The sequence below is a fragment of the Coregonus lavaretus genome (genome assembly GCF_964263955.1).
Source record: "Coregonus lavaretus genome assembly, contig: HAP1_SCAFFOLD_5804, whole genome shotgun sequence".
NCBI classification, from domain to species: domain Eukaryota; kingdom Metazoa; phylum Chordata; class Actinopteri; order Salmoniformes; family Salmonidae; genus Coregonus; species Coregonus lavaretus.
Genome location: NW_028166030.1, coordinates 14504 through 27607, shown reverse-complemented (window position 1 = coordinate 27607; position 13104 = coordinate 14504). Strand labels below are relative to the sequence as shown.

Here is a 13104-nt window from a genome sequence, read left to right as displayed (position 1 = left end):
CCCTACTTTTGTTTATGCTTTAAATAACCGTCAGTCTTATGTAACCATAACAAATGTAACATATCATACTAATTTGAGCGTCCCGGATTTAAATTTACTATGTTACGTCTAGTCTATGAGACCAGGCTGGAATGCCACCATGAAATACTTTCAGGCCTTCAGCAGCGGGGCAATGGCCTGCAGCATGATTCACTACAGCAGGGGTACTCAAGTACTATTTGAGAAGGTCCGGTCACACAAATTTCCTATGTGGCAAAGGTCCGGATGGATAATGTAATTTATCGGCGTAGTAACAAACCCCTAACTCGCAACCCATGCGACATCAAACTATTCACATCCCTCTTGTTGGCAGAGAGAAAATGTGCAGTTTTAAAGCAAATCTCCAGCAATTCTACACATTATGCATGGTGCAAATATTTTATTTGCTCTTTTAAAGCTAATTTCCTGCAATTCTATACATTTTTCCATGTCTTATGTGTGTTTATATGATACCAGAGGTCACATTTTTTCTGGGGGGGGGGGACCTGAGGTCCATTCTGGGTCTGGATCCGGTCCGCAGTTGAGTATGTAGGCACTACAGCCACAGTGGGATGTTCCCGTCCATCTTCTCCAACAGCGGGATTCTAATGTCAGCCCAGCTGGCTCAGAGCTGCAACCGGACCCTCAACACGCCCTACTGGGCTCGCTTCAATGTGGACTTCGACCGCCAGGAGACGCTCAAGAGCTTCGGACAGGTGAGACAGGGACGGGAGTTCTCTCTGAGATGTATTCAACAGACCGATTTGATGCCTAATTTTACATAGGCCTAATCATAAACACAATTGGTTTGCAGCTCTCTCAGAAACACAGAGAGAACTACAAGGACAAGACAGGAGCACAACAGCCTGTCAAATACTTCGTCATCCCAGTGAAAGAGAGCGACAAATACTCCTGGGAGCAGATGTAAGATCTAAAGCTGGGTAGTTAAGAAATACATTCCTGTTTTACCTGATCCACATGTTGCACATATGTATCCAAAACAAAATATATTAAGCTTGTTGGATAGTAGACCTAGACTAGAGTATAGATAGACTATGACTTTGAATAACTCTAGCTTTGAATTTTAGAGAGCAGATTGTTTAAGCTAAGAATTATACCTTGTCATGCCTTTAATCTGCTTTTGAACAAACCTCCCTGTACTGAATTAATATATAATACAAAATTAAAAACATAATCAAGCACACATTATTATTACCCATCTCCACTTATCTTTTTCTCAAATGCATTATAAGCCTATGTCTCCATCCGAACCTGATACACAGTTCGAACAACCACACATCCCAAATGACAAGCTCTTAGTTTCACACCTGTTTAAAGACAGACATTAAATATTCAGTACCATGATACAGCATAAAGCTAGACCTGATATAAATACTCTCAGGGCCTTACATCGTGTGTGTGTGTGTGTGTGTGTGTGTGTGTGTGTGTGTGTGTGTGTGTGTGTGTGTGTGTGTGTGTGTGTGTGTGTGTGTGTGTGAGAGAGAGAGAGAGAGAGAGAGAGAGAGAGACCTCGGATCGGAGTATTGAGAGATATATTTAATTGAGGCAAATACTTTCATAGCTGCTTAGGTGGCATTTAAAAAAATATTGAGGCCGGTGTTATAATGCTTTTTATGCTGACTCCGGATTTAAAAGGTTGCTTTGTGTGTGTGTGACTGGCAGAGTAATAGGCCCTAGGTAAAGAGTGAGATTGTTGAGACAACACAGGATGAGTTTATACAGCGTTAAAGCCATGAAAATGTGATTTTTTAAAATGAAGATATAAAACTAAATTGCAATTCAATCCCAAACTAGGCCCTGGGGGGCAGGCTAGAGAGAACAATAGTTGTCCCCATATTGATTTGGTGAAAACTCCACTTTGATGTCAAGGTAAGTTCTTTAAGTTGTGTGTTCACACTAGAAAAATTGCTGTATTGACTAGTCATCACTGACTTTGTTTAAAGGTCCAATGCAGCTGTTTTTATCTCAATATCAAATCATTTCTGGGAAACAATTAAGTACCATACTCTGATTGTTTTGAATTAAAATGGTCAAAAAGTTACAAAAATAGCTTCATAGCAAAGAACAATTTCTCAAGCAAGAATGTTGCTAGGACGGTTTGAGAGTGGTTTGAGTGGGAAGGGGAAACCTGAAAATCAGCTGTTATTGGCAGAGGTTAGGAACTCTCTTTCTTATTGGTTTATTAACTAATTTACAGCATGGTGATGTCACCATGGAAGGCCAGAGCTCCCTCCCACCAAAACAGGCTGACATTTCAGGCAGTCTTAGAAAAAATACTTAGAAAGATGGAAACCCACACATTGGCAAAAAATAGGAGAAATGCAAAAGGCATAAATGCTAAAATATTTTTTTTTATTTGGTCATCATGATGCCAAATGAGTGCATAGTGCAAAAAGGTGCATAAAAAAAAGGTAAAATACAAACGTTTCGGCTGAAATCACGCCATCATCAGTGTAATAGGAACACACCTGGCTTCTATTTAAAGGATAATTACATAAGTCACATGATCAAGAAAGAAAATCAGGAAATCAGTACCTAGTACAATTGAATGCATGATCTATAGTGAGGGAAAAAAGTATTTGATCCTCTGCTGATTTTGTACGTTTGCCCACTGACAAAGATATTATCAGTCTATAATTTTAATGGTAGGTTTATTTGAACAGTGAGAGACAGAATAACAACAACAAAAAGTATGTTATAAATTGATTTGCATTTTAATGTGGGAAATAAGTATTTGACCCCTCTGCAAAACATGACTTAGTACTTGGTGGCAAAACCCTTGTTGGCAATCACAGAGGTCAGACGTTTCTTGTAGTTGGCCACCAGGCTTGCACACATCTCAGGAGGGATTTTGTCCCACTCCTCTTTGCAGATCTTCTCCAAGTCATTAAGGTTTCGAGGCTGACGTTTGGCAACGCAAACCTTCAGCTCTCTCCACAGATTTTCTATGGGATTAAGGTCTGGAGACTGGCTAGGCCACTCCAGGACCTTAATGTGCTTCTTCTTGAGCCACTCCTTTGTTGCCTTGGCCGTGTGTTTTGGGTCATTGTCATGCTGGAATACCCATCCACAACCCATTTTCAATACCCTGGCTGAGGGAAGGAGGTTCTCACCCAAGATTTGACGGTACATGGCCCCGTCCATCGTCCCTTTGACGGTGGGGATGGTGTTCTTGGGGTCATAGGCAGCATTCCTCCTCCTCCAAACACGGCGAGTTGAGTTACATTTACATTTACATTTACGTCATTTAGCAGACGCTCTTATCCAGAGCGACTTACAAATTGGTGTATTCACCCTATAGCCAGTGGGAAAACCACTTTACAATATGTTTTTTTTTTTTTTTTTTTTTGGGGGGGGGGGGGGGGGGGTAGAATGATTACTTTATCCTATCTCAGGTATTCCTTAAAGAGGTGGGGTTTCAAATGTCTCCGGAAGGTGGTGAGTGACTCCGCTGTCCTGGCGTCGTGAGGGAGCTTGTTCCACCATTGGGGTGCCAGAGCAGCGAACAGTTTTGACTGGGCTGAGCGGGAACTATGCTTCCGCAGAGGAAGGGGAGCCAGCAGGCCAGAGGTGGATGAACGCAATGCCCTCGTTTGGGTGTAGGGACTGATCAGAGCCTGAAGGTACAGAGGTGCCGATCCCCTCACAGCTCCATAGGCAAGCACCATGGTCTTGTAACAGATGCGAGCTTCAACTGGAAGCCAGTGGAGTGTGCGGAGGAGCGGGGTGACGTGAGAGAACTTGGGAAGGTTGAACACCAGACGGGCTGCGGCATTCTGGATGAGTTGTAGGGGTTTAATGGCACAGGCAGGGAGCCCAGCCAACAGCGAGTTGCAGTAATCCAGACGGGAGATGACAAGTGCCTGGATTAGGACCTGTGCCGCTTCCTGTGTAAGGCAGGGTCGTACTCTCCGAATGTTGTAGAGCATGAACCTGCAGGATCGGGTCACCGCCTTGATGTTAGCGGAGAACGACAGGGTGTTGTCCAGGGTCACGCCAAGGCTCTTCGCACTCTGGGAGGAGGACACAACGGAGTTGTCAACCGTGATGGCGAGATCATGGAACGGGCAGTCCTTCCCCGGGAGGAAGAGCAGCTCCGTCTTGCCAGGGTTCAGCTTGAGGTGGTGATCCGTCATCCATACTGATATGTCTGCCAGACATGCAGAGATGCGATTCGCCACCTGGTTATCAGAAGGGGGAAAGGAGAAGATTAGTTGTGTATCGTCAGCGTAGCAATGATAGGAGAGGCCATGTGAGGATATGACAGAGCCAAGTGACTTGGTGTATAGGGAGAATAGGAGAGGGCCTAGAACTGAGCCCTGGGGGACACCAGTGGTGAGAGCACGTGGTGCGGAGACAGCTTCTCGCCACGCCACTTGGTAGGAGCGACCGGTCAGGTAGGACGCAATCCAGGAGTGAGCCGCGCCGGAGATGCCCAGCTCGGAGAGGGTGGAGAGGAGGATCTGATGGTTCACAGTATCAAAGGCAGCAGACAGGTCTAGAAGGACAAGAGCAGAGGAGAGAGAGTTAGCTTTAGCAGTGCGGAGAGCCTCCGTGACACAGAGAAGAGCAGTCTCAGTTGAATGACCAGTCCTGAAACCTGACTGGTTTGGATCAAGAAGGTCATTCTGAGAGAGATAGCAAGAGAGTTGGCTAAAGACGGCACGCTCAATAGTTTTGGAAAGAAAAGAAAGAAGGGATACTGGTCTGTAGTTGTTGACATCAGTGGGATCGAGTGTTGGTTTTTTGAGAAGGGGTGCAACTCTCGCTCTCTTGAAGACGGAAGGGACATAGCCAGCGGTCAAGGATGAGTTGATCAGCGAGGTGAGGTAGGGGAGAAGGTCACCGGAGATGGTCTGGAGAAGAGAGGAGGGGATGGGGTCAAGCGGGCAGGTTGTTGGGCGGCCTGCAGTCACAAGTCGCAGGATTTTATCTGGAGAGAGAGGGGAGAAAGAAGTCAAAGCATAGGGTAGGGCAGTGTGAGCAGGACCAGCAGTGTCATTAGACTTAACAAACGAGGATCGGATGTCGTCAACCTTCTTTTCAAAGTGGTTGACGAAGTCATCCACAGAGAGAGAGGAGGGGGGGGGGGGATTCAGCAGGGAGGAGAATGTGGCAAAGAGCTTCCTAGGGTTAGAGGCAGATGCTTGGAATTTAGAGTGGTAGAAAGTGGTCTTAGCAGCAGAAACAGATGAAGAAAATGTAGAGAGGAGGGAGTGAAAAGATGCCAGTGAGCTCGCAATGAGTCATCAAGCCACGGAGCTGGAGGGGAGGACCGAGCCGGCCGGGAGGATAGGGGACACAGAGAGTCAAAGGATGCAGAAAGGGAGGAGAGGAGGGTTGAGGAGGCAGAATCAGGAGATTGGAGGGAGAAGGATTGAGCAGAGGGAAGAGATGATAGGATGGAAGAGGAGAGAGTAGTGGGAGAGAGAGAGCGAAGGTTGCGGCGGCGCATTACCATATGTGTAGGGGCAGAGTGAGTAGTGTTGGAGGACAGCGAGAGAGAAAAGGATACAAAGTATTGGTCGGAGACATGGAGGGGAGTTGCAGTGAGATTAGTAGAAGAGCAGCATCTAGTAAAGATGAGGTCAAGCGTATTGCCTGCCTTGTGAGTAGGGGGGGACGGTGAGAGGGTGAGGTCAAAAGAGGAGAGGAGTGGAAAGAAGGAGGCAGAGAGAAATGAGTCAAATGTAGACGTAGGGAGGTTGAAATCCCCCAAAACTGTGAGGGGTGAGCCATCCTCAGGAAAGGAGCTTATCAAGGCGTCAAGCTCATTGATGAACTCTCCAAGGGAACCTGGAGGGCGATAGATGACAAGGATATTAAGCTTAAATGGGCTAGTGACGGTGACAGCATGGAATTCAAATGAGGAGATAGACAGATGGGTTAGGGGAAAAATTGAGAATGTCCACTTGGGAGAGATGAGGATTCCTGTGCCACCACCCCTCTGACCAGATGCTCTCGGGGTATGCGAGAACACATGGTCAGACGAGGAGAGAGCAGTAGGAGTAGCAGTGTTTTCAGTGGTAATCCATGTTTCCGTCAGCGCCAGGAAGTCGAGGGACTGGAGGTTAGCATAGGCTGGGATGAAGTCAGCCTTGTTGGCAGCAGAACGGCAGGTGTGGGGTGCGTGCAGGGACCACCAGGTTAGAGAGGCAGCAGCCACGCGGTGTGAGGCGTTTGTGTAGCCTGTGCGGAGAGGAGAGAACAGGGATAGGCAGAGGCATAGTTGACAGGCTGTAGCAAATGGCTACAATAATGCAGAGGAGATCGGAATGAAATGAACTAAACATCTGGGAAAGGAGAGAGTAGGGCCTCCCTCACCAAAACTTCCACCTCAGAAACTATAATTGTTTCACTGAACCACCCGAATAAAAACTCTCCCAACTTCCACTTTAGAAATTAGAATTGTTGTGAACTACAGCGGTTCAATGTTTCAAGGAATAGACTCAACTTACTTTATTCAGCTAGCTAACTATGACGCCATAGCTAACTAGCATGCTAGCATCCAATAACACACAGTTTAGCACCAATACTTGGTTACAACAAACTACCAATAGTGTGTTAACACACTAAACAGATAATTCGTGTCCAAGAGCTCCATTTTGGTCTCATCTGACGACAACACTTTCACCCAGTTCTCCTCTGAATCATTCAGATGTTCATTGGCAAACTTCAGACGGGCATGTATATGTGCTTTCTTGAGCAGGGGGACCTTGCGGGCGCTGCAGGATTTCAGTCCTTCACGGCGTAGTGTGTTACCAATTGTTTTCTGGGTGACTATGGTCCCAGCTGCCTTGAGATCATTGACAAGATCCTCCCGTGTAGTTCTGGGCTGATTCCTCACCGTTCTCATGATCATTGCAATTCCACGAGGTGAGATCTTGCATGGAGCCCCAGGCGGAGGGAGATTGACAGTTATTTTGTGTTTCTTCCATTTGCGAATAATCGCACCAACTGTTGTCACCTTCTCACCAAGCTGCTTGCCGATGGTCTTGTAGCCGATTCCAGCCTTGTGTAGGTCTACAATCTTGTCGCTGACATCCTTGGAGAGCTCTTTGGTCTTAGCCATGGTGGAGAGTTTGGAATCTGATTGATTGATTGCTTCTGTGGAAGGGTGTCTTTTATACAGGTAACAAACTGAGATTAGCTCCTAATCTCAGCTCGTTACCTGTATAAAAGACACCTGCGAGCCAGAAATCTTTCTGATTGAGAGGGGGTCAAATACTTATTTCCCTCATTAAAATGCAAATCACATTATAACATTTTTGACATTTGTTTTTCTGGATTTTTGTTGTTGTTATTCTGTCTCTCACTGTTCAAATAAACCTACCATTAAAATTATAGACTGATCATTTCTTTGTCAGTGGGCAAACGTACAAAATCAGCAGGGGATCAAATACTTTTTTCCCTCACTGTACATTATATATATTTATTATATACATCAGCGGACAGAGAAACATCATCAATTATTTCGTTACATATATCATGTGAACAGAAAAAAGAACACATGGGTCCTGGTCAAAAGTAGTGCACTAAATAGGGAGCCATTTGGAATGCATTCTTATTTAATTATAGCTGAACGATTAATAAAGTATCCACTAAACATCTGCATAATGAATGTACATACTGTAGCCTAGCGGTTAAGAGCGTTGGGCCAGTATCCGAAAGGTCACTGGTTCAAATCCCCAAGCCGACTAGGTGAAAAATCTGTCAGTGTGCCCTTGAGCAAGGCATTGTAGTGTCGAGTCAATGCTGGTAATTATTGCTGTGAAACAAAGAGTCCGCTTAGGCTGTACTTTGATTATAAGTTTTATTTATATCACAAGATTTCAGCATAAGTTTACAGACGCCTGCAGTGTCTGGAGAACAGTGTCCAAAAATAATATGTCTGTTCTAACGTCCTTTGTCTCTAGCCTATACTTATAAGGTATGCAAAAATATGGGTGGCTCCCTCTACTGTCCAATCACCTGTCTCCAACGAACAGGGGTGTCACTACAAAATGGCTCCCTCTACTTTAAACATTAGCAACGTCATACTTCTTCATATACCATAGCACTTAACCCTAATTGCTCCTGTAAGTTGCTCTTGATAAGAGCATCTGCTAAATGACTAAAATGTACAAGCTGAATAAGTATTCTTAACATGGTTGCTGAACATTTCCCCAATCCCTAATCAACACCCACCCCTAACAGAGACCTGCCCCCCCATGAAGATTACCTTAGAAGGGGTCCTTCGAGACCAGACCTTCACATCAGGCATCCGAATGTCTCTGAACTACTGCATCATGTGGGATGTGTTCTTCGAGTGCAGGTAGAGACTGTGACCACTAGATGGAGATGTTGGCTAGGCTCAGAGACAGACTGACAGAAGGCCTACATAAACATCAGAGCTAGAAGAGACTAGTGTGGGTACTGCTCGAACTCCTTATAGAAAACATGGAAGAGTGTATTTACATTTATTAATATGATATTTACCATTAGCACAATTACATTGAAGAGGTAAAATTGTTTTTCTTTATCCTTATTATAGTTAAGGAAACCGAGCAGAGGGGCAGGAGGCGGGAAACTGTGCAGGTTCGATGGCATGGCGTCTTCAGCGAAAAGACGAGCAGTTGGAAAGGGAGTAAGTCCTGATGATAGTGAGGATAACAGCTCGGATGAGGGATCGGAAGACGATGGTGATTCAGGAGAGGAGGACAGCGGATCAGAAGAGGAGAGCAATGAAGAGGTCAAGGCCGAGGATAGAATAGACACCGGAAGGGAAAGGAGAGGGAAAATTGAGTCCTTAGAGAAGGCAAGAAACAGATATAGGTTTGGAGAAATGCAGTATTATCATAAGGAGACGTATACTTGGATGAATGAGGAGGAATGGAGGGAAAAAGAGAGGCAGAGGAGGTCTAAGAGAGAGATGGAGGAAGATTGTGAGTTTGAGTCAGTTAAAAATGGCGGGGAAAAGGGAGAAGGTTTGTTAAAGAAGAGCGTTGGGTAAAGTGGAATCGGTGAGGGTAACCAGAAGTGATCTAGTGATAATTGTTTGTGTTTCTGTTGGGCAGAGGGAGAAGGCGCTCAGAGTTAAACAAATGGGGGAAAGAACTGTGAATTGTTTCGCTCTTAAGAAAAGGGCGCCATTGAGAGGAGTGATTACTGGAGTAGCAGTGAATGTAAAAGTTGACCAACTGAAGGAGATGATTCCCGGTGTGTGTGATGCTCGTCGTTTGGTGCGACGTAAACAGGGTGGCGAGAGTGGGGAAACAGAAGAGTCATTGTCTGTTCTTTTGAGTTTTGAAGGTGAGTCTTTGCCTGAGAAAGTGAGGTTAGGATATATAAGTTATCCAGTGCGAGCATATGTGCCGAATACCTTAAGATGTTACAGGTGTCAAACTTATGGGCATGTGGCAGCAGTGTGTAGAAGGGAGATTCCAAGGTGTGAGAAGTGTGCAGAAGGGCAGGAAACAAAGGAGTGTGAAGCAGTGGGGAAAGTGGTGGTATGTGCTAATTGTAGGGGTGGCCATGGGGCTGGGGATCAGACATGTCCAGTGCGAGAGAAGCAGGTTGAGGTATCCAGGGTAAGAGTAGAGAAGAAGTTGTCATATGCGGAGGTAGTGAAGAAAGTAGAGGAAGATGGGTCAAGGGGGAGGGGTCCTGAGAGAAATGGTGTGAGTAGTAGAGATGTACAAGTACAGAGGGATAAACCAAAAAGTGATATATGGATCAGCAAGATTGGATTTTTTGCGTTTATAGCAATGGTTCTTAATTGTACTGCAGGGATGGAATGCAAATCGAAGAAAATTGAGGTGGTGGTGGCAGCTGCAGAGAGATATTTGGGTGTGCGAGACTTGACAGTAGAAGAGTTACAGGTAGTGTTAAATGGCGATGTCCCATCAATTCAGATTGAGGGCATGAGGTAGGAGTGAGTATATTTAAACAGTGGAGAAGGGTGGGGTTAATTATTAGTTGTAGTGTTGAAGGTGTGAGTGTAGTGTTAGATGGTAGGATATTTCTTTGCTTTGGTTTATTTTATTTTTCAAGGAAAGGTAAGGGAGTTGAAGTCCAGTCTACTAGGTGGCGGTAATGCAACAAATTGGATGCCAACCGCCGTTAAACCTCATTGAAGAAGAAGAAGAAGAAGAAGGAGACTAGTGTGTGAGTCTGTCTGTCCAGGGCTGGTGTGGTGTTACTGATGGTTTGTTTACATAGCAGGTTAGAGGAATTAACGTAGCAGGTTAGGATAATTAACGTGGCAGGTTAGGGGAATGAGATTAAGGTTAGGAAAGGGGTAAGTGTTAGGCTTAGCTAAAATATTGCTGTTGTGAACAACTGTTGTCCTTGATGCGACAACTAGATGGAGCTTTAGTTCTACTCCATCAAGCCACAACCGTAGAAACGTAAACAAACCATCATAACACTCAGTCTGGGTCTCAGGAACAGTCTGGTTCTCAACGTACTGTAGAGAGTTAGAAGTATAATTTTTTTTATTGTGTTATGTCAGTCACTGACATGGTCACTCAATTAGCCCATGTCAGCTAGCATTTTTTAGTTTGGTAAGTTAGTCTAGCCAGCAATCTAAACTTGCAGTAATCATGGTCGAATTACTGACTGGGCATGCAGGGTACGTGCCCAGGGGCCCTGATTATTGCTTTTGTTAGTCACTCTCACTCAAATATCATATTAACATGACATGGCAAAATGTGTAGAATTGCAGGGAATTAGCTTTAAAACTACTAGAATGTCTCTCCACCCTATGTCAAAATAGTGTGGTCCTCTGTAGCTCAGCTGGTAGAGCACGGCGCTTGTAACGCCAGGGTAGTGGGTTCGATCCCCGGGACCACCCATACACAAAAAAAATGTATGCACGCATGACTGTAAGTCGCTTTGGATAAAAGCGTCTGCTAAATGGCATATTAAAAATTATATTAAAAAATGTGTATATTTGTAGGAAATTAGCTGTAAAACTGCTAAATGTTCTCTATGTCCCACAGCGAAATTAGTAGAATTGCATGACATTTTATTATAAAATGTTATCTCCGCCCCATGGCAAAATGAGTAGAATTGCAGGAAATTAATTTTAAAACGTAAATTTTTTCTCTCCATGTCAAGAGGGGGGCCAGTGTCTGTATGGGATATAACTATCAGATAGTTGGACCAAGTTGTCTTACTGCCATTGGTAAAGTTACTTGGTGCAAAGTGATTAACCTGTCTTGACCCTGCAGTTTGACATGGTCCATCTTGATTTGGCTTATTGATAAGCTGTGCTTATGAAAGGCGTTTAATTAATATATACTGAACAAAAATATAAACGCAACATGCAACAATTGTAATGATTTTACCAAGTTACAGTTCATATAAGGAAATCAGTCAAACGAAATGAATTCATTAGGCCCTAATCTATGGATTTCACATGACTGGGCAGGGGCGCAGCCATGGGTGGGCCTGGGAGGGCATAGGTCCACCCACTTGGGAGCCAGGCCCAGCCAATCAGAAAAAGGCTTTATTATAGACATAAATACTCCTTAGTTTCATCAGCTGTCCGGGTGGCTGGTCTCAGACGATCCCACAGGTGAAGAAGCCGGATGTGGAGGTCCTGGGCTGGCGTGGTTACACGTGGTCTGCAGTTGTGAGGCTGGTTGGACGTACTGCCAAATTCCCTAAAACGATGTTGGAGGCGGATATGGTAGAGAAATTAACATTCAATTATCTGGCTACAGCTCTGGTGGACATTCCTGCAGTCAGCATGCCAATTGCACGCTCCCTCAAAACTTGAGACATCTGTGGCGTTGTGTTGTGTGACAACACTGCACATTTAATCAGTTTATTGATATGGTACACCTTTCAGGTGGATGGATTATCTTGGCAAAGGAGAAATGTTCACTAACCGGAAGTAAACAAATTTGTCTACAAAATTTGAGAGAAATATACTTTTTGTGCGTATGGAAATATTCTGGGATCTTTTATTTCAGCTCATGAAACATGCGATCAACACTTTTATATTTTTGTTCAGTATATATATATTATTAAGGCCTACAGCATACGCCTTTAAGTTATTACCTTAGTTGAGCTGCCATTGGCCCAATGTGGACCAGTCCAGCAACACTGCCAAGAACCATCTCTATTTGTCTGTCTGTATTTTGTGTCCGTATATTCCTGCATATACAAACACTTCCGAAACCATTAGTCCCTTGTGTCCTATATCAAATGACTTCAATCTAAATCTTACTCTTGTGGGCTTTAGATTGCATGCATTAATTGATGTTCCTTGCCTTGGCCTTACCAGTTTAACGTAAACATTGGTGCCATCATTTATAAAGGGCTCAATAATTCACTTTATTTTCCATGTCTTAAATGACTGTTTGATAGACATGGTTCTGTTTGTGTGTATCACAGTCACCGGTGTTACAGGTTTTGGTTTTTCCATTTATGTTTTGAGGTTGGACATAGGACGCACCGATTGGCGTCACCTCGTTAGTCAGTATGTGTTACACCGGTGCTGGTTGCCATCTCGTTAGTGGGAAGGTGTTTCAACTGTGCTGGCCCAGGTGCTATTTAAGAGTGACTGGCCCATTACTCCAGTCATCTTGAGTGAGGTGGAGGGTTGAGACCTTTAGTGGCAAGTTTGTGTGCTGGACAGACAAACTGTTATCTGATTTCTGTGATTTTGTTTTGCTCCACCTTTTTGGTTTGCTTCCTGTCTTTAAGTTTGGTGTGTGTTTTTCTTTTGATTGCCTCTTCTTGGGCAAATTTAGTGGGTGCAGATGGTGGGTGTCTTTTAGGTTCCAGTTGATGTTGCAAGTTAACTTTCAGAGGACACCACCATGAGTGTCTTTCAGAAACCCTCCTAAAACTCTACCTGTTTAATTTAGGTTATTAGTGACTCTTTGTTAGTTCCCCTCTGGGTTTGAGTGACAATTTTTGGTTTTCTTGCTGGGGAACTTAACAAAATGGGGGCTCATCCGTGATCTTGTTTCCCGTGAGTACGGTAGTCGCTCTAATAACCTACTCTGAAGCTTTGCTGTGCCCAGATAATTGACTGTTCAAAATACACTTTTGTGGTAGAGTTTTTGTCAC

The 13104-nt window shown here is 44.3% G+C and overlaps 1 protein-coding gene across 1 annotated transcript; it reads left to right on the top strand.

The window, feature by feature from the left end:
* Positions 1–590: 590 nt before the first annotated feature.
* Positions 591–946, top strand: LOC311115187 (ciliary microtubule inner protein 2C-like; the record flags this gene model as incomplete). Its single annotated transcript, XM_084190388.1, has 2 exons — positions 591–734; positions 833–946. 2 exons carry the CDS (start codon positions 591–593, stop codon positions 944–946), a joined length of 258 nt encoding a protein of 85 aa, XP_084046514.1.
* Positions 947–13104: the final 12158 nt, after the last annotated feature.